General features: G+C 45.5%; 1 protein-coding gene across 1 annotated transcript in view; it reads left to right on the top strand.

Moving 5' to 3' along the window:
* The window catches only part of MERTK (MER proto-oncogene, tyrosine kinase), a 117,414-nt gene that overhangs the window by 91,400 nt on the left and 4,488 nt on the right, over window positions 1-21,526 (top strand). Inside the window, exons 11-18 of the mRNA XM_052648805.1 lie at window positions 1,930-2,015; window positions 3,625-3,720; window positions 4,658-4,738; window positions 9,675-9,767; window positions 11,535-11,653; window positions 16,736-16,845; window positions 18,013-18,172; window positions 19,039-19,175. Coding sequence (XP_052504765.1) covers window positions 1,930-2,015; window positions 3,625-3,720; window positions 4,658-4,738; window positions 9,675-9,767; window positions 11,535-11,653; window positions 16,736-16,845; window positions 18,013-18,172; window positions 19,039-19,175 — 882 coding nt within the window. The remainder of the gene's footprint in view (window positions 1-1,929; window positions 2,016-3,624; window positions 3,721-4,657; window positions 4,739-9,674; window positions 9,768-11,534; window positions 11,654-16,735; window positions 16,846-18,012; window positions 18,173-19,038; window positions 19,176-21,526) is intronic.

Raw genomic sequence — 21,526 nt, 5'->3', positions numbered from 1 at the left:
ACTTGGTACTGTTTGAGGTTGAATGTTCTAGAACTTCCCAGAGTGGAGTTATGAAGTACAGCAAATATATTAACAAAATTATGGGACTGCTTCAAATAGTTCAGAATAAAATTATCAGGAACCATTACCAGGAACCATTGAGCAGAAGCTGTAAACAAGTGATAGGTTGATCATAAATTATTTTTATACTAAAGTCAGTTTCCATGGGTTTTCACTGCAAACCCCTAGATTCATTTGTTCATTCATTTGTCCAAGCACCTTTCATTTATTCATTTTTAATGAAAATACATTTATTTCCTACTTATAAAATTAATATTCTTATAGTTTTTTTGTTGTTAAAAAATCAAATTATATAGAATAGTTGAAAGTAGAAGGTGAAACTCATCTGTAACTCCATGGTTGATACACCATGGTCTCAGTTGCTATTTTGGCATAAATCCTTCCAAATTGTTTGCCTTGCATATAAATATATTATTTTTAACGTATTTTCTATTTTAAAATAATCTATATATATAAGAAAAAGTGAGGTTAAGTCTATAATCTAGACTCACTAATTCATAATACTTTCATACCAATGAGGCTAAAGCAGTGACTAAATGGATTTTTAAAAATAGGCTTTATTTTTTAGGGAAGTTTTGTAATTACCAAAAAATTGAGAAGGCAGTATAGAAACGTTTCATATACATCACATCCAGGATCCCCTGTTATTAACATTTTATGTTAGTGCATTAGTGCATTTTATGTTAGTTATATTTGCTACAATCAGTCAAGCAGTATGAATACATTATCATTAACTAAAGTCCATACTTTATTCAGATTTCCTTTGTTTTTACCTGCTATCCCTCTTCTATTCTGGGGTCCTATCCGGGACACCACACTACATTTTGTTGTCATATCTCCTTAGGCTCCATAAGTTTCCCAGACTTTCCTTGTTTTTGATGAACTTGATAGTTTTCAGGAGTACTGGCCAGATATTTTGTAGGATACTCTCTGTTAGAATTTGTATGGTGTTCTCGCCATGATTAGATTAGGGTGGTGGACTATTGAAAGGAAGACCACAGAGGCAGAGTAGCATCTTCATCCTGTTACATCAAGGATACACACTGTCAGTGTGATTTCACTGTTGATGTTGATCCTGATCACCTAGCGGAGGCGGTATCTGCCTAGTTTCTCTACCATAGTTATTTGTTTCTCCCTTTTTATACTGGGCTCTTTGGAAGCAAGTCAGTGCTTGCAGCTCACATTTACAGGGTGAGGAGTTAACATTCCCCCCATCTCTTATAGACGGAAAGTGTTAGTCGTTGTCAGTCATGTCTGACTCTTTGCAACCCCATGAACTGTATCCCACCAGGCTCCTTTGTCCAAGGGATTTCCCAGATAAGAATACTGGAGTCAGTTGCCATTTCCTTCTCCAAGGTATCTTCCCAACCCAGGGATGGAACCTGGATCTCCTGTATTTCAGGCGGATTCTTTAACGTCTGAACCTCCAGGGAAGCCCTAAAATACAGAGTATGTATATGAAATATTTGGAATTCTTCTGCACAGGAGACTTGTTTCTCGTCCCCTCTTTATTCATTTATACACACACATATGCCTGTATATACACAAGCATGTATCTATGTATCAATTTGGACTCATGGATATTCCTTTTATACTTGGGGTTATAATCCAACACAACTTCATTGTGTTGCTCAAATTGTTACCGCTTTGGCTCTTGGGAGCTTATCAGTTGTTCTAAACTCTCCATGGTTCCTAGACAGAGTCCTAAAATGGATCTAAGGAAGAAGCTTGTTTCTCCTGGTGGGAAATGTTTCTGGCCTAGAAGAGCTCTCTTAACAGGCAGCAGCCTAGTAGCATCTCATGGACTCAGCCCCAGCCTGGGTAGCTCTCTGTTTCTAGTCTGAGATATCCGTTATCTAATTCACCCAGGAGCGCCTTCACAGAGGAGGATTCTGAATTGGTCATCAGCTACATGGCAAAGCAGTCCTTCTGCCGGCGAGCCATCGAACTCACCTGTAAGTTGACTTTCATTTCTTTCTTTTGGCAAAAGCCATGATTATTGAGGGGCTTCCCTGATATCCAGTGATTTAGACTCCATGCTTCCAATGTAGAGGATGAGGGTTCAATCCCTGGTCAGGGGACTAATTTCCCACATGCTATGTGACCAAAAAGAAATTATTAAGAACAAGCAAAGAACCACAAATTAATTGATGGATTTCTAACAAAAGCCAAAGGAGTTGAAGAATGTCTATCTTTAATGTGCAAAATGTCTTTGGAAAGCAACAAGCAGAGAATCCAACATGGCCCTGGGCTTCCCTGCCGGGCAATTCCCTGGAAACCTGGAGCTGTACTCGAGGTGAAGGCCCTGGGGTTAAGGACTCCTGGTGCTTTGAAACGGGGGAGGAAGAAGGAACTCTCAGGGTGAGAGGAGAAGATGCGGGCAGAGGGACTTAAAAGAAACAGCAAAGCAACTGTCACAACCTCAGAGCTCATTTCCTGTGTTTTCCTCGCAACCAAGTCAGAGAACAACTTCCTGACATACTTTGTGACAATTATGGTTTGAACTTTGCTGAATCAGAGCAGCAACTCTTAGTCTCAAAAAATGGGAATAAACAGCTCTGTTCTTGAATAATTTCAGAAACAGTGTAGAAAGTATTTGAATATTATCAAATTCAAGTGTTTGGATGTTTGCCAAAAAACAAAACAATAAATAAATATAAAGATGATGGAATGCAGATTGCTATGGAACAAAAATTCATTTGATGTAGTATCTTATTAATTCCTTCTCTAATCCAGAAGTTTTGAGGTTTAGGTGTCTATTCTTGCATTAAAAAAAAAAATCCTCCATTTGGACCAATTTTTTTCTCCGATGGGGAGATGATTTGGGTAAAATTTATCCACTGAGAGCTAATGTGTTATTTCTAATGATCCACATTATTTTTCTCTCTTTCAAAGTCTTGCTTATTCCCGAACTATGGCACAAACTGAATCATTTGCCGGTAGTTACCAAATTGGTCTCCCTTTCTTGGTTAATACTTCTGTTGATAACATTGGTTGTACGGTATATCTACACCTTACAGGAAATCTTAGTCTTCAATCTCTGCACCAAGTATTCCACTTAGCTCCTCCTATGTCATTAGAGCGAGATTCTACGCACCATATGCAAAACAGACTGTGCCTTGTTCTCGACATGTTTCCCGTGGATTCTGTGCCAACTTCCCCAGCTGGGAGGGCAGGGGAGATGTCCTGGTGACGGTTTCGTATCCCATAGTTAGGGGTATAATAGTAAATACTTAGAAAGAATATTGACTTGCCTTCCTCACTCTTTTAAGGGCAAAGCTCCCCTGCATGAATCTGATTGCCAGCTGCTGCTACTGCCCAATGGGAATGATTCTGATTTTTATAATCGTTCAGGATTAATTTTGTCCTGATGGATTGATTTTACTCACTTTAATCACAGTGGGATTAAGTATGATATTTCATTACTGACATTTGGCAGGGAGAGCTATGCATATAAAATGAGAAAACTGTTAAACTTGTTTATGGAACTTTATAATTTTAAGTATGTTCACATGAAAGGAAGCATCCTGACAGGTCATATGTGTTCTGCCACTCCTTCTATAGTACAGAGCTTGGGAGTCAGTGAGGAGCTGCAGAATAAACTAGAGGATGTCGTGATTGACAGGAGCCTTCTTATTCTTGGCAAAATTCTGGGTGAAGGTAAGCAGTTTTTTTCTTTCAAAATATGAGTAAAAAGGTAAGCAGTTCACAGTCATTCTTTAAAATATATATATTAAATAGAATACCATTCTTGTGACTTTAACTTATAATACAAATATTCATAGTTCTATTTTATAACTTCTAAAATGAAAAAGTAAACAGTGATTTCTGAAACTCAGATGTGACCTATGAAAAGAGCCTCAGACTTCCCTGGTTGCCCAGTGTTAAAGAATCTGCTTACCAAAGCAGGGGCCATGGGTTCAGTCCCTGGTCAGGGAAGATCCCACATGCCATGGGGCAGCTAAGCCTGTGTGCCACTACTGCTGAGCCCCAAGCTCTGCAACAAGAGAAGCTACCACAGTGAGAAAGCCGCACACCACAACTAGCGAAATCCCAAAGACCCAACACAGCCAAAAGTAAATAAATAAATAATAAAATTTTAAGAAGAAAAGAGCCTCTTAAAAATGTCAGTTCCCTTCCTTCATTAAAAAGCAGCAGTTCGTACACTTTCAATGTTTTCCTCTAGTTCTTAAGCTTACTATCCTTTGCACCTGCCAAGTTACATAGGACCAAAAGTGAAGATATACATTTCATGTCAAAATCATCTTAGGATGAATGATAGAAGTATTAAGAGTTTGTACTTGACACATGTCAGTAACAGTTTCCAGGTTGTCTTATAAGTTTCCTGGATCAGTTTTGATGCATACTAAAGTGATGAACTGAGGTAAGTCTGAGCCAAACAAGCCTGTGACAAGCGGGAAGCTAGTGCACAGCCTGTGCCCTGGGTTGACCAGTGTAGGTGGCCTGAGCCGGCTCTGACCAGCTGCTGTGTGGAGGTCACTCTGGGGTCTCATGAAAATAACAGCTCTGGTACTGTCCCACTTTTGTGGGCAGGAAAGATTTTGCACAAGGTCAATATAGATGTTTTATTTCACAGGAGAGTTTGGGTCTGTCATGGAAGGAAATCTTAATCAGGAAGATGGGACCTCTCAGAAGGTGGCTGTGAAAACCATGAAGTGTGAGTTAACCCCAATTGTTCTAGAGGCGGGCAGCTATTTCAGTGTCTGGTGCTTCATCAGGCCAGTGATGGATGATGGAGTTCATATGTCATGATCCCTGTCGAGTCACAGAAGGAGAGCTACTATAATCAACTGTTCATACCTGCATCATATATTCTTTTCTTTTTTAATGTTTTGTTTATGTATGTATTTATTATTGAAGTATTGTTGATTTATGGGCTTCCCAGGTGGTGCTAGTGGTAAAGAAACTGCCTGAAATGCAGGAGACAAGAGTTTGATCCCTGGGATGGGAAGATCCCCTGGGGAAGGGAATGGCAACCCACTCCAGTACTCTTGCCTGGAGAATCCCCATGGACAGAGGAGCCTGGTGGGCTACAGTCCATGGGGCCACAAAGAGTCGGACACGACTGAGTCACTGAGCATGCACGCACACAGTTGGCTTACAGTGTTTCAGGGGTACAGCAAAGTGATTCAGTTACACAGATATATTTTTGCATATTCTTCACACTTGCCAGGGAAGGGGAAATTTCCCTCCCCACCCATCTTAAGTTCTCATGGCTGGCCTAATAATAAAATTGACACAGGACAGATTAAAAGGAGAAAACACATAAATTTTAATTAATGCCCAGGAAGATCTCATAGAAATGGGACTTAAAAAGTGGCCAAAGGAGGCACTGTGTAACTATTTTAGAGAAACACCACCATTGTGAGGAAATGACAGGACAAAGCAACTTGAGTTTGAGATGTCCAATTAAGTGAAGAATCCAAACAGAGTTTGGGCTTGGGGTAGTCAATTTAAAGACCTATCAAGGTTTGTTTATACAGGCTTCTTCAGCCTGAATTCCCTTTCTCTGGTGATAAGGATGTCCTTCATCTTTCACGTGAGAGATTTATTTCCTGTTTTCAGGAAGACAGAAAGGAGGGTCAGAGCGTCCCTCTTGCATTAGCTGTTTCCTGCTGCTGCTGCTGCTAAGTCACTTCAGTCGTGTCTGACTCTGTGCGACCCCATAGACGGCAGCCCATGAGGCTCCGCTGTCCCTGGGATTCTCCAGGCAAGAACACTGGAGTGGGTTGCCATTTAAGTAACTGTAATTTAGAATAATCCCTATGCATTACGGATTATGGCGTATTTTGGGATGACCCACCCTGAGCCCCGACACACGAGGCAATAGCATTTGTTGTTTACTCTCTGCCTCCCTGCCTCTGTCACCTAGTAGAGATCATGATTCCACAGTAAGGCATGAACTTCCAAGGCAGGGTGGATCTGGTAGCAGCATCTGACCCTAGGGCTCATTCTGGCTTACTTGGTGGATTCACTTCCTCGCATGAGGGTGGCTGTGTGGGTCTGCAGGAAGCTGTGGGCTGCCTGGAAGAAAGGATTCTCAGAGAGAGGAGAAGTGTTCTTTGCCCAAAGGCATAGGAAGGAAAGCTGTGATCACAAACTACAGTCTCTAAGTGAGCTGAGGAGAGTGCCTACATCTGGGTCAGGAAGGGCCTGAAAAGTCATCACAGAGTGTGCTTCCAACCCACGAGTGGTAAATCGCTGTTAAGAGTCTTCAGCAAATGAGAAGCAAGAGCAGACGACGTTCTGGAATGTTCACTTTGGTTGCAGTGTGGAGGAGGAGGAACTATTAATACAGCGTTGGCAAAAATAGTGATAGACGCCAATTAGGACACTCCAGAATCTGTGCTGGAGTCCAGGGAGACACGGGCTTGATTCCTGAGTTGGGAAGATCCCCTGGAGAAGGAAATGGCAACCCACTCCAGTATTCTCGCCTGGAAATTTCCATGGACAGAGGAGCCTGGGTGGCTACAGTCCACGGGGTCGCCAAGACTCTGACACGACTAAGCGACTGAACACGCACAGGACTTCCCTGGTGGCCCTGTGACTAAGACTCTGCGCTTCCATGGCAGGGGGCACTGACCGAATCCCTGAGGGATCTCTGGTCAGGGGACTAAGGTCCCACGTGCCATGCAGTGCGGCCACAAAATAAATAAATAAAAGCACCTTTTAAGAAAAGAATGAAAGAAAATAGAAAATTAGGGTCATTTGTGTAGGAATCGCATCCATGCTAATGATCAAAGTTTGACAGCCCAGTCATCTCTGGCCTGCAAGTCACACACTCATCTACACTGGCCTGGAGGGGTTGCACCATGGGGGAGGGTTTTGCCCACCATCACACTTGGTTGGTTGGGGCAAAGTGGGCAGACATTCCCTGAGTTTGCTTTGATAGGAGGATTAGGAGGCGCAGACCCTGTACTACATGCTCTTATATGTGACTCCAGACAACACTCCACTCCTGTCAGTGTGCATTCCCTAAGGTGTACCTGCTTTATGCTTGATTTTTTTCCCTATTTTTTTGGTGGGGGTGCACCCCCCAGAGACTGAACCAGGGCCCTTAGCAGTGAAAGTGCAGAATCCTAACCACTGGACCACCTGGGAATTCCCTATGGTTGATTTTAATTGTAGCAGCTCAGTGGTAAAGAATCCTCCTGCCAATGCAGGAGACATGGGTTCAACCCCTGGGTCAAGAAGATCCCCTGGAGAAGGGAATGACAAACTGCTCCAGTATTGTTGCCTGGGAAATCCCATAGACAGTGGAGCTTGGCGGGCTACAGTCCATGGGGTTGCAAAGAGTTGGACACAATATAGCGACTAAAAATAACACAAAATACATCATCCTGAGACCAGTTCCAAACAGGAAAAGGAGTATGTCAAGGCTGTATATTGTCACCCTGCTTATTTAACTTGCATGTAGAGTACATCGTGAGAAACGCTGGGCTGGAGGAAGCACAAGCTGGAATCAAGATTGCCGGGAGAAATATCAATAACCTCAGATATGCAGATGACACCACCCTTATGGCAGGAGGTGAAGAAGAAGTAAAGAGCCTGTTGATGAAAGTGAAAGAGGAGAGTGAAAAAGTTGGCTTAAAGCTCAACATTCAGAAAACTAAGATCATGGCATCCAGTCCCATCACTTCATGGGAAACAGATGGGGCAATAGTGGAAACAGTGGCTGACTTTATTTTTCTGGGCTCCAAAATCACTGCAGATGGTGATCGCAGCCATGAAATTAAAAGACGCTTACTCCTTGGAAGGAAAGTTATGACCAACCTAGACAGCATATTAAAAAGCAGAGACATTAGTTTGTCAACAAAGGTCCGTCTAGTCAAGGCTATGGTTTTTCCAGTAGTCATGTATGGATGTGAGAGTTGGACTATAAAGAAAGCTGAGCACCGAAGAATTGATGCTTTTGAACTGTGGTGTCGGAGAAGAGTCTTGAGAGTCCCTTGGACTGCAAGGAGATCCAACCAGTCCATCCTAAAGGAAATCGGTCCTCGGTGTTCATTGGAAGGACTGATGCTGAAGCTGAAACTCCAATACTTTGGCCACCTGATACGAAGAGCTGACTCATTTGAAAAGACCCTGATGCTGGGAGGGATTGAGGGCAGGAGGAGAAGGGAATGACAGGATGAGATGGCTGGATGGCATCACCAACTCAATGGACATGAGTTTGGGTAGACTCCAGGAGTTCGTGATGGACAGGGAGGCCTGGCGTGCTGCGGTTCATGGGGTCGCAGAGTCGAACATGACTGAGTGAGTGGACTGAACTGAACTGAAGAATCTTTTAAATTTACAGTTCAGAGGCATTGAGTACATTCATATTCTTGTGCAACCATCACCACCATCCACCTCCATAACTTTTTCACCTCACAAAACTGAACTGCATACCCATGAAAGAACAACCCCCATTCTCCCCACCCCTTCTTGCACCTGGCACTCACCATTCAATTTTCTGTGAATTGGACTTCTCTAAATACTTGACAGAAGTAGAATCATACAGTATTTGTCCTTGTGTGACTGGCTTATTTCACTTAGCCTAATTATAGAATTTTAAATGTTTCTTTTGAGCTGGCGTGATTCCAGAAACTTGGTATGAAAGTGCATTTAGTTCACAAGGCAGAATGGGCAGCCAGACTTGCAAGAAATGTGCTGAGAGAGAGAAGCAATTTGCTCTTTTTGTGAGGCAAAAATCATTGCAACAGACCAGTTGGATTCTATTTTAGGTGTTTTTTTTTTTTTTGCTATTAATAATCAGTTCAGTTCAATCGCTCAGTCATGTCTAACTCTTTGTGACCCCATGGACTGCAGCATCCCAAGCTTCCCTGTCCATCACCAACTCCTGGAGCTTGCTCATACTCAGTGTTCATTGAGTTGGTGATGCCACCCAAATATCTCATCCTCTGTTGTCCCCTTCTCCTCCTGCCTTCAATCTTTTCCAGCATCAGGGTCTTTTCCAGTGAGTCAGTTCTTCACGTCAGATGGCCAAAGTATTGGCATTTCAGCTTCAGCGTCAGTCCTTCCAATAAATATTCAGGACTAATTTCTTTGAGGATTGACTGGTTTGATCACTTAATTTTTAGAATGGTTTTAGATTTACAGAAGGGGGCTTTCCTGATGGCTCCAGCAGTAAAGAATCCACCTGGCAATGCAGGAGACATGGGTTTGATCCCTGGGTCAAGAAGATCCGCAGGAGAAGGGCATGGCAGCCCACTCCAATATTGCCTGGGAAATCCCAAGAGGAGCCTGGTGGGCTACAGTCCAACAAGGTCATGAAGAGTTGGACACACTTGGCGAGTAAACAGCAACAGCAGGTGGAATTAGGGTCCAACTTGTGTTGTATGTTCTGTAGGCTTTGACAAATGCATTATGTCCTGTGTCCACCATCCCAGGGTCACACAGAAGTTTCACCTGCTGAAAATCCCTGTAGGCAACCGATTCATCCCTCCCCCAACCAGTCCCTGGCAACCACTCTTACTGTCCCTATCATTTTGCCTTTTCCTGATTTTACTTTTAAAGAATAAAATTGCTATTCTTCTTTCCCCTTCCCTGAGTAATAACTCATGGCTAACCTTTTCCATCTTTTCTTTTAGTGGACAACTTTTCGCAGCGAGAGATTGAGGAATTTCTCAGTGAGGCCGCGTGCATGAAAGACTTCAACCATCCGAACGTCATTCGGCTCCTAGGTACTCATAGAAATGCAGCATTGGGTGGCCGGAGGGCCTTGGCTGATATACTCTAGGCCAAAGCAAAAATCTCTGGGGCAGATAAACATTATGCTTTGTATAAGCCCAGAGTACTTCATAACATTGGGTTTTTGTGAATTCCCTGGCAGTCAAGTGATTAGGACTCAGCACTTCCTCTGCAGGAGGCCTGAGTTCAATCCCTGGTTGGGGAACTAATATCCTGCAAAAAAAAAAGAAGAGTTGGTTTTTCTCCCAAAAGACTTTTTATGGTTGCATTTTTCTGAAGCTGGTTGTAAAAATAGGCCTGAATTTCCTGGACACCAGTGAACTCAGGAATGTTTAGTGTCCACAGAATTCTAAGTTGCTGTGGCTTAAAATAGCCTCAGTTACCCCCACCCCCACCCCCCCAACCCCCCACCCCCACCCTCACAAGGTTTCCCTTATGGCTCAGTTGGTAAAGAATCTGCCTGCAATTCAGGAGATCTGGGTTCATTCCCTGGGTTGCGAAGATCCCCTGGAGAAGCAAATGGCTCCTCCAGTATTCTCCCTCTCCAGTATTCTTGCCTGAAGAATTCCATGGATAGAGGAGCCTGGCGGGCTACAGTCCATGGGGTCACAAAGAGTCAGACACGACAGAGCAACTAAGCACAGCACAACCTAAGAAATCAGTACTGGAAAAGATATTAACATTTTTTTAACTTACTAATTTCTTGGGATTTATGTTGGCAGTTTCATGGGATTTGAGTCAGTGATTTAACAATGAGAATTTGGTTTTGTGACACCGTTTACTAACAAATACTCAATGGAGAGCTGGTCTCAAGTGGTTGGTGTGTGATGTTCTTCCAAAAGGGGGGAGCAACCTAAAAATAATTGAATGTTCTTCCGACTTCTTTTTTTGCTGTCCTTTAACTTGATAAATGCTATATTCTTGGGGGAATTTTCAATGTTTATTATGATGGACACTGCCAGAGAGATGGGAAAACTAATGTTTGGAGACAGTATAGTGTCAAAGAAACTACTGTTGCTCATTTGTAGCTGTTGACTTCGGCAGAGTCTGAGGACAGTGGTGTTTAGTACTTGACTACCATGTGCAAGAGCTTTGCGAACCTGACCTCAGACAGACTCTGATTCAAGCATCTGTGACAAATGATGTGGCGCTTTCCTGTGTATAACTGTTAACATTTAGAGACATGGATTTCACCTATGGGCCCTCAGAATTAATTCTTCCAATAGTTTTAAGTATTTGGTTGCAGGGGACTTAATATGATTAATTATTTAACCATCTGAAACTAGTTTGCCCTCGAATTCTCCTGTGGTCACCTCCCCCTCAGTTTGACTCAGCGTAACAAAAACTCCATGAGTTTCTACAGCTATACTTGTTTTTTGTTGTTTAGTCACTAAGTTGTGTCTGACTCTTTCGTGACCCTGTGGACTCAGCAGGTTCCTCTGTCCATGGGATTCCTCAGGCAAGAATACTGGAGTGGGTTGCCATATCCTTCTCCATAGCTGTACTTGGTATTGATTACTTTTTTGAGAATTTTCATGCAAAGATTGGCACTAGTCTGAAAGAAAAAAAAAATACCAAGAAGTGGACCCCAGTGTGTGTTCCAAATTCTAGAACACAGAGTGTGTGAGTTATGAGTGTTTTGTTTTTTTAACTGTTCATTTGAGAGTGCGTGGTTTCAATTACCCAGCGCTCTTGCAGCGCGTTTTCTGGTCACTGCTAACAAGGGCTCTTTGTAACTTACTCTCTGGTTTTAATTCCAGGCGTATGTATAGAAATGAGCCCTCAGGGCATCCCCAGGCCCATGGTGATTTTACCCTTCATGAAATACGGGGATCTGCACACCTACCTCCTCTATTCCCGACTGGAGACAGGACCGAAGGTAATTCATCACCCCATTGCCTGAACAGTACTCGGGGCTCCCACCACAGGGCCAGGACAACCTCAGCGTCTGACCTAGAAAGGGAAGCAGGGGATGCTGGCTTTGTCCAGTGCTCACTGCAGGCCCTGGGTGTTGATGTAGGGTGTCTGTCGTCACAGCAGACCTGCCCACAGGTTTCATCACTCTCATCTTATGTGGGGGAGAAGCCAGCTGGGAGTGGAGCTGAGTGGGCCCCTCTTGCTATGAGTGGCTCTTTCCTTCAAAGTCTCCTTTTGTGGATTGTTCACTATGGAGTCACCAGATGTTGGAGCCATCTCAGTTCCCAGTTGCACGGAGCTTTTTTCAGAGAACCGGAGGGGAAATTGGTTGCATCCATCTTTCTATTTGTCCCGAGCCCCTCTGTCCTCAGAATCAGAAAGCATGTTAGGAATGGGTGGACCTGCCTGCCTACCTTCCATGGTGCCCCTGAGAGAGGGCCGCCCCTGAGAGAGGGCCACCCCTGAGACCCCACAGGGCAAGCCTTGCCCTCAAGCCCCACAGCACAGAGAAAGCAACCAGAAACGGGCCCTTAGACTGCAGCACCTCGCCCCCCAGCCCCAGGTGGTGGAAGGGGTCCTGATGAGAGAGCAGTAGCAACGTGGTGCCTGGGAGCGCCGCCGGGGAAGGTCCTCATCCCCCGAGACAGGTGGACCTGGAGGAACGGCCACTCACCAAAAAGTTTATCGAGACAGCTGGAGAAACCACAAACCTGGGCTTCTCTGGTGGTCTAGTGGATGAGAATCCACCTGCCAGTGCAGAGGACACGTGTTCCATCCCTGGTCCAGGAAGATCCCATACGCCACGGAGCAACCAAGTCAGTGCTCCACATCTAGTGAGCCTGTGCCCTGTAGCCTGGGAGCCCCGGCTGCTGAAGGCCTGCACCTAGAGCCCGGGTCCCAGCAAGAGAAGCCGCTACAAGGAGAAGCCCCGCATCAGAATGCCGAGTAGTCCCCGCTCACTGCTACTAGAGCAAAGCCTGTGCAGCGAAGTCAAACCTAAAGTGAACACGGACTTCCCCGGCGGTCCACTGGTTAAGACTCTGCACTCTCAGGACAGGCGGCCTGTGTTCCATCCCTAGTCAGAGAACTAGAGCCCACCTGTTTCAACTAAAGATCCCACGTGCGGGGATCGAAGACTCCGACTGCTGCAACTAAGACACGGCACAGCCAAATGAATAAATAAAATACAATTATTTTTAAAAACAAAATAAATCTTAAAAAAAAAACATAAAACCTGAGACCAGTTTACAGAGAACATTTTCTGGAGCCTTCTCTCCTGTACCTTGCTGCCCCTGTTGGTATTGTATGCAAGTGTTATGGAAACACCAAGAGATTTATTTTCTTTCTCTTGGTTTTGTCCTGTTCTTTTGAGGGATGGCGGGAAGAACCTAAAAGGGAAGGAGTTCCTGCCTTCTTCTGGCTCCCGTGGTGGTCCCATGCTCATGCCTGTTTTGGTTTTTACAATGCATGTGTTTATTTTTGGTTGCTCTGGGTCTTCGTTGCTGTGCTTGGGCTTTCTGTATTTTCAGTGGGTTGGGGCCGCTCTTCCTTGTGGTCCAGGAGCTTATTGTGGTGGTTTCTCTTGCTGTAGAGCACAGGCTCGGAGGGGTGGCACCTTTGGTGGTTTAGCACGTGGGCTCAGTGGCTGTGTCCCACGGGCCTGGGAACAGCCGGGTCTCAGTGCTCGTGGCGCACGGGCTTCAGCTGTGTCTCGTGGGCCCGGGAACACCCAGGCCTCAGTGCTCGTGGCACCCGGGCTTCAGCTGCCCAGTGGCTTTAGTCGCTCCCTTAAATCTTCCAAGATCAGGGATCAAACCCTTGTCTCCTCTGTTGGCATGCGGATTCTCATCCACTGTACCACCAGGGAAGTCCCATCAGTTTTTTATTGTAATGGATCATACTTGGTGCTGTTATGTCTAAGGACTCTTTGCCTAACCCTAGGTATAAGAGATTTTCTTCTATGTTTTCTTCTAAAAATTTGTTTACATGTTGTGTTTGAGTCTGTGAGCTATTTTTCATTACTGGGGTGAAATTTAGTCTGTTGCTCTTTTGTTTATAGATGACCAGCATCATTTGTGAAAGGCTATCCTTCATCCATTCATTGCTTTTGCACCTTTGTCAAAAATCAACTGTGTGTACACATGTGGGTCTGTTTCTGAGTTCTCTGCTCTGTTCCATCAAGCTCTGGGCCATCCTTTGCCCTTACCACATCATCGACATTACTGTGGCTTTATTGTCGTAAAATCGGGTAATGTGATTCCTCCAAATTTATCCTACTTTTTCAGAATTGTTTTCACTATTCTTAGTTTTGTTGCTCTTCCATGTAAATTTCTAGAATCGGTTTGTCTGTCTGACAGAAATAACTGCTGTCATCTTATGTTTTTTTGAACAAAGTAAGTAAAGAAACAAAAAATAAAAAAGTTTAAAAAAAATAACAAGTAAGGAAACAAGTACACAGCATTTTACTTGCTAATGAATTTTTTCTATTTGCAAAAATACAGGTATATTTCCAATGATGAAAACCCCCAGGTTGTTATAAAAATTTTAAAGGGGTATATTTTTATATTTTACTACCTTATAGCCACTGGAAGTCACAAAATGCTTCATAGGCAAACTAGAAAATCAAGCTTCTATTCAAGTCTCTGCTGCCTTGTCAGTCAGGTCCCTGGGAATAGGTGCCTTCTGTTCCTTCTGGAGTGGTCTCAGTCACGCGAAGATGCTTTCTCTGCAGGACTTGGTGCCACACTGTTCTTTGCGTTACTAGCACCCCTGGTCTTCTGATCCATGGACACTGGACGCTTCTCTATTAATTTAGAACTAATTTAATTATTTTGCTTTATAGTTGTCAGAGTATACGTTTTGCACTTCTTTTGTTGAATTTCTTCCTAAGTATTTTGTTAATTCTTTTGTAGATGTTTTCTTAATTTCATTTTTGGACAGTTCATTGTTTAGGGCATAGAAATGCACTTGAGTTTTGTATGTCAACCTAGTATCTGGTGGCCTTAGTGAACTCATTTAGTAGTTTTGCTCCACATTCATCTTTTACATGACCTTTGGTCACAGTCTGCAGGAATAATGTAGTTGTGCTTGGGGAAAAAATGACACAAATCAATAGCACCTGATATTCATTATCCTTTCACAGATGTCAGCAGATTCGATATTTCTTAGCACCCAAATCCTTTCCTAGAAATTAGAATATAGAAAACCAAATGCCCCAAATAGACAGAATAGAGGCATAAGGTTTCATGCCTGATTTGCTTACATTTTCTTTAAGGGTAAAGGATAATGAAAGCATTTTGTTATACAGTCTATTATTGATGTGTGTCTTAGTTGGGAAATATAAATCATTGAAAATTCAGTGTCTTGGGACTTTCCTGGTGGTCCTATAGCTAAGGCTTCACGCTCCCCGTGCGGGGGGCCTGGGTTCAAACCCTAGTCAGGGAGCTAGGTCCTACATGACACAGCTAAAGATCCCAGTGCTGGAACAAAGAGCTGGCACAGCCGAAATAAGTCAGTTTCTAAAAGATCCAGTGTCCTCATCAGCACCACTTCAGAAGGCTCAGGTGCCGTAGAGAGTAAGTCATGGGAGTCCAGCCCCCTGGGGGAGAATGTATCAAGGATGGACTCATTATGAGTTCTGTGAACTTGTGAACCCTTCTCTTTAGGGCTCCGATTGCACTAAAACCTTGGATTACTACACAGAAGTCTTGCTGAATCATCACCCTCATAATTAATCCCAACACGGTAGATTTTCTAACACACAGTCTGGTTTGATTTTTACAACCTAGGGGAAAAAAATACACACTAGACTGTTCAAACTTAAAGAAAGGCCCCCTAGAGAAATAAAAATGAAAATTCCTAAATCCTTACTTGTGGTTCTTTGGTCCTATGATAAGGAGTAAAGACTGTCCTACTTTCTGTCCCGAAAAAGAAAAGTATCTTTCAAAACATTTTAAAGTGAAATGATAGCAGATGTGGGTGCATAATTGGAAACAGCTACTTCTCAGAGCGCTTTTTGCCATCCAAACCCTAGACCTTCCCCCCTCACCCTCCCCAACTGAAACCAGGCCTCCCCTCCTTTCCCCTGTTGGTCCCACTGCCGCTCAGAAGGACACAAGGATCCCATTTGACCTTATGACTTGTGAAAAGACTATTACTCACTGTCCATACTTCTAAAGAAACAATAAAATATGATATTTGCAAGACGTTTTAGGGTTTGTTGATTTTGTCTGTGTGTCTTCATCCCTTTTAAAAACCTCATTTGTGAGGTTGCATGCATGCTCAGTCTCTTGAGTCGTGTTTGACTTTTTGTGACCCCATTGGCTGCAGCCCACCAGGCTCCTCTGTCCATGGGATTCTCCAGGCAAGAATACTGGAGTGGGTTGCCATGTCCTCTTCCAGGGAATCTTCCTGACCCAGGGAGCAAACCCTCGTGTCCTGCATCTCCTGCATTAGCAGGCAACTTCTGTACCACTGAGCCACCGACGTTAGTGATATGGAAATTTCCTTGTTTCATGGCCACACTTCTAAGAAATAAAGCCATCATTTTCCCCCTCAAAGGGAAATAACTCGGTTTCCTTTTAAAAAAATAATCTGTCAGGAATTGCAGCAGTTAGGACTTGGCACTTTCACTGCCATGGCCTGTGTTCAGTCTCTGTGCCACTCAGTCATGTCTGACTCTTTCTGACTCCGTGGACTGTAGCCCACAAGGCTTCTCTGTCCACGGAATCCCCCAGGCAAGAATACTGGAGTGGGTAGCCATTCCCTTCTCCAGGGGATCTTCCCGACCCAGGAATTGAACCTGGGTCTCCTGCATTGCAGGTGGATTCTTTACCATCTGAGCCACTGAAGAAGATTCTCTGAAGAAGGAAATGGCATCCCATTCCAGTGTTCTTGCCTAGAAAATCCCATGAATGGAGAAGCTTGGTGGGCTGTAGTCCATGGGGTCTCAAAGAGTCCGACATAACTGAGCAACTAGCTTCAAGCTGCACAACACAACCAAATAATAATAACAGTCTCTCTCCTCATGTCTTCCACCCCCTAGCATATCCCCCTGCAGACCCTGCTGAAGTTCATGGTGGACATTGCCCAGGGAATGGAGTATCTGAGCAACAGGAACTTTCTTCACCGGGATTTAGCTGCTCGGAACTGCATGTAAGAGTCCTGGTTCGTCCTGGAGGCGGTTGGGGCCTCGTGGTGGTAGACACTGGTTAGATATTGGTAGGAGTGCTGGGTGGCACGTTGCTGTTAAAATACAGAGGAGGGCTGGATTTGGGAGAGGGACAGCGCGGCTGGCCCTGGAGACGGAATTTCTACCACCCTGAGATACAACTGGGTTTTCTGCTTGAGGATTTTCACTATCTCTGCCTCCAAGAGTCTGGTTGGCTTCCAAACCTTTACCCTGTGACTTTTTAAAAAAATCCTTTACTGGAGTCTGGTTGAGTTACAATGTTGTTTTAGTTTCAGGTGTACAGCAAAGTGAATCAGTTGTACATACACTCATATACCCACTTTTTTTACATTATTTTCCCGTATAGGTCATGACAGAATATTGAGTAGAGTTCTCTATGCTAGGCAGTAGGTCCCTATTAGTTACGTTTTTTATATAGTAGTGTGTATATATGACTACTTTATTTTCACACTCTCATGCAACTCGGAGTCCTAGCTGTGACTTTGGGACCCTCCCCGACTGCCATCAGGTTTTTTGGATCCAGAATTACATATAAGTCAACTCATCATGCCTGAGAAATCCCACGGACAGAGGAGCCTAGCGGGCTACAGTCCATGGAGACACAGAGTCAGGCACAACTTGGGGACTAAACTGCAATCATGAAGACAGTCATGAGCAGCATAATAACAGTTCTGTCCCTGAGTTTTCATGATGCTGTCTTGTGAAGCAGTTTTGTCCTGACTACACCAAAACTTTCCTTCTGCAGCGAAGAGATAAGGGCTTATACAAGAACTTTGAACGGCAGCTTCCCCCTCTCCAATCGACTTCAGTAGCCATTGTTGATGTTCAGTCACTCAGTCGTGTCTGACTCTTTGTGACCCCATGGACTGTAGCCCACCTGGCTTCTCTGTCTATGAGATTTCCCAGGCAAGAATACTGGAGGGGGTTGCCATTTCCTCCTCCAAGGAGTCTTCCTGATTGAACCTGTGTCTCCTGCATTCCAGGCAGATACTTTACCGCTGATCCACTGGGGAAGCCCATTTTTTGTACTTATCCTGAATGTTTTCAGCTGCATTGGGTGCGGACCTGGGATTTAAGGCTTTGCCTCTGATGTCGCTGAGGATGTGAACTCACTCTGTCTCTCTCTGTAGGTTGCGAGATGACATGACTGTCTGCGTGGCGGACTTTGGCCTCTCTAAGAAGATCTACAGCGGTGATTACTACCGCCAGGGCCGCATCGCGAAGATGCCTGTGAAATGGATCGCCATAGAGAGTCTCGCAGACCGAGTCTACACCAGTAAAAGTGATGTGGTATGTTCAGAGCTTTGATTCGGGGCCTCGCATTGCAAAGATGAAGGCAAGTTGAAAGAAATGACCTCAGCTGGGGCCACAGGACCAGTTACTCTTTGATGAACTGAGGATTGGGGCAGGCTCACCCTTCTCTTTTATTTATTGCTTGATGCTTTAATTCTAGGTGGGACACTAGATTCTGGTGAAGTAGCCTGACATGCAAAGGCCCTTCATTTATCCCCACTTTCCTCTGCTACAATATAGTGACTAAGATATTTCAGATTTACATTAAATTAAATGAATTCATCCAGTAGCTGTTTGAACCAAGACGCTGTATAAAAGGTGCTGTGTAACGACAGATAACCTTAACCAGAGATTTGGGAAAAGAAAACAGGGCTTTCCAGGTGGCTCAGTGGTAAAGAACCTGCCTTCCAATGCAGGAAATGTGGGTTTGATCCTGGGGCTGGGAAGATCCCCTGGAGGAGGAAATGGCAACCCACTCCAGTATCCTTGCCTGGAGAATTCCATGGGCAGAGGAGCCTCGTGGGCTACAGTCCCTGGGGTCACAAAGAGCTGGACAGCACTGAGCCCACACGCAGAAGAAAACCCTTGCCAACACCGGTAGGAAGAGAACGTTAAACAGAGCAGTGATGTGACAGAAGCCTAGCCTGCCTTTGTCTCATTTCCCAGACAGCTCTAGTAGGAATGGGGAGCTGTGCCGTTCCAACCCGTGTCACTGCCGCGTTGGGAGAGCGGCGTGTCCCTAACGTCTTTGTCAGCTCTGTGTGCCGTCGCCAGGGCTCTGAGGAAATGGCCTTTCTCAGTGAAGAAGTCCATTCAGCCTTTCTGCAAAGACTTGAGCCCTCACGTTGTCGCTTTGTCCTCAGTGGGCCTTTGGCGTGACCATGTGGGAAATAGCCACACGAGGAATGACCCCCTACCCCGGAGTCCAGAACCACGAGATATATGACTATCTTTTCCACGGCCACCGGCTGAAGCAGCCCGAGGATTGCCTGGATGAATTGTGAGTCAGTTGCTCTCCATCTTGGGTCAGCCGGCAAAGACCTGGGGACACACGGCCACTGGGCTGGGGCCGCTTACAGGGGGGCGTGGGCAGAGGGTGACAGTCACAGACACTGGGACCAGAAGCCGCTCGTGGGGGTAGGTGGCGTGTGCTCATCTCCGGTGAGCCCACACGTGCCCTCAACACCTGTAATCACCTCTAGGAAACTCAGTTGGCCTTCTGTGTGGGTGGAGGCAGAACCCACAGGTAAAGAGAGCCAAGGGTAAGGGACTTGAGCATCTGTAGTGTTTGGTGTCCACTGGGCTTTGGAAAACAATCTGCCATGGGTATGACGGAGGACTGTAAATCCTACGAGACACAGGTTGACTTCACAATGCATGGGGTACTTGGATGATTCACTGCTCTCTTTTCACGAAAGGTTGGCTTTATGAGTGGGGACAACTCTTCATCGCAGCTCTCAGGCTGCTCACTGTGGTGGCTTCTGCCCTTGTGGAGCACGGGCTGGAGAGCTCAGGCTCAGTAGTTGTGACGCACGGGATCGTCCTTGCCGTGTGTGGGCTTCTTGTGGCCCATGAGTTTAGCTACCCCGCAGTATCTTAGTTCTCCAACCAGGATCTAACCCGTGTTCCTGCATTGGCAGGTAGATTCTTAACCACTGGACCACCAGGGAAGCCCCTTTGCAGATTTTATAAAAATAATTTCCTGTGGATCCAAGGAGAGGGGCATTCTCACCATGTTTAACAAGAACTTTTCGGGACCAGGTACCTGCGTGGGCTCTATCATGGAATGCCTTGCCGGGCTGCTAGGGCAGGTGGGCCTGTGCAGGACAGCCCCCCACACAGACATACTCACACTCGCACGCTGGCTCTGCTTTCTCACACCCCTGAGAAGTCCCCTGTCAGTTTGCTCGTGGGCCTCCAACGTCCCATCTTAGCCAAACAAAAGGAAGCTTTTTTGATCAGAGCCTTACTCTGCTTGGGGGTGGTGGTGGTGATTATGGTTGTAAACCCATAAAATTTAGAACAGACACAGAAAACCCAAGCCCTTTAAAAGAAAATCATGAAATCCTAATTTAATTAGATCTGGGGTTTCACGGTCGTTTCTGCAATGGCCACGTGAATGAAATGTTTGCTTCTGCAAATGAGGAAGCCCTTTCCATGAAGCAATATTGAATAGGGCATTTTGTGGCTGCTTCTCTCTTGGCTTCTCTTGTGCTCCAGGAGAAGCTGACTGTGAGGTCTTAGCAAGGTCTACGCTGTGTCACACTGTGGTCTCAGATGATTCATGTAGAGCCAAGGCGAAGGAAGGCTGAGTCGGTTTTCTGAGAGATTTTGTAGGTGAAAGAGCCTCAGTCTCAGCAATGCCGGGTGGCTGGGAAGCCGGATAAAGCAGCGACTCTGTGGTCTCTGTGCCCAGACTGCCCCTCACGCCACTGTGGGCTTGCAGAGGCTCTGGTGAACCAGGCCTGCTTCCCAGGTCCCGTCTAGAGTCTGGATGCTGGGCCAGAGAAGCCTCTGTGTTTCAAAATCTGGGGCCTTTTCTCTTAAAAATGAGGCAGGCCCTGCTGATACTTCCCTGGTGGTGCACTGGTTGCGACTCTGGGCTTCTAGTGCAGGGGCACAGGTTTGACCCCTGGTCAGGGAAGTTCCTCATGCCATGTGCTGAGGCCAAAAAGAAAAAAAAAAAATTCTTAATAAAAATGAGGCAGATCCTTCTGAACATCTCTGTTTGCTGTCTAAACTTAGTGGAGACAAGTTGACCCCTGTGTTTGGTTGCCCCTCAGTCATGTTATAGCTTCCCTGGTGGCTCAGTGGTAAAGAAACTGCCTGCAACGCAGGAGACCCAGGTTCCATCCCTGAATCGGGAAGATCCCCCAGAGAAGGAAATGGCAACCACTGCAGTTATTCTTGCCAGGAAATCCCACGGACAGAGGAGCCTAGTGGGCTATAGTCCAAGGGATCACAAAGAGTTGGGTATGACTGAGCACGCAGAACATGTGCACAGTCCTTTTCCGGTCAAGTCTGAGAAACGCAGAGATGCACGTAGCGGGGTGCACTTGGAGCCCTGCTCCCTGCTGCCGTCTCTTCTCGTGGCATCACCCCTGCCTCCGAATGCCCAGGCTACAGGCCCTGCTCCCCGTCACCTCCAGGCGACATTCCCAAACTGAACTCACGGCCTCCCAGCTGCAGCTGCTGTGATTAGCACTGTCACTGTCCCCCGCTCCAAGGTGACACCTGAAGCCGTTCTTCCTTTTCCTGCTGTGTCCCATCAGCCGGCAGGTATGGTTCAGGGTGCTCCGGCCATCCCTCCCCCCAGTACAGGCCCACCTCCCGGCTATCGTGGGTTCAGCC

This window comes from Budorcas taxicolor, chromosome 11, assembly GCF_023091745.1.
Source record: "Budorcas taxicolor isolate Tak-1 chromosome 11, Takin1.1, whole genome shotgun sequence".
NCBI lineage: Eukaryota > Metazoa > Chordata > Mammalia > Artiodactyla > Bovidae > Budorcas > Budorcas taxicolor.
This window is presented reverse-complemented; position numbering and strand designations above follow the sequence as displayed.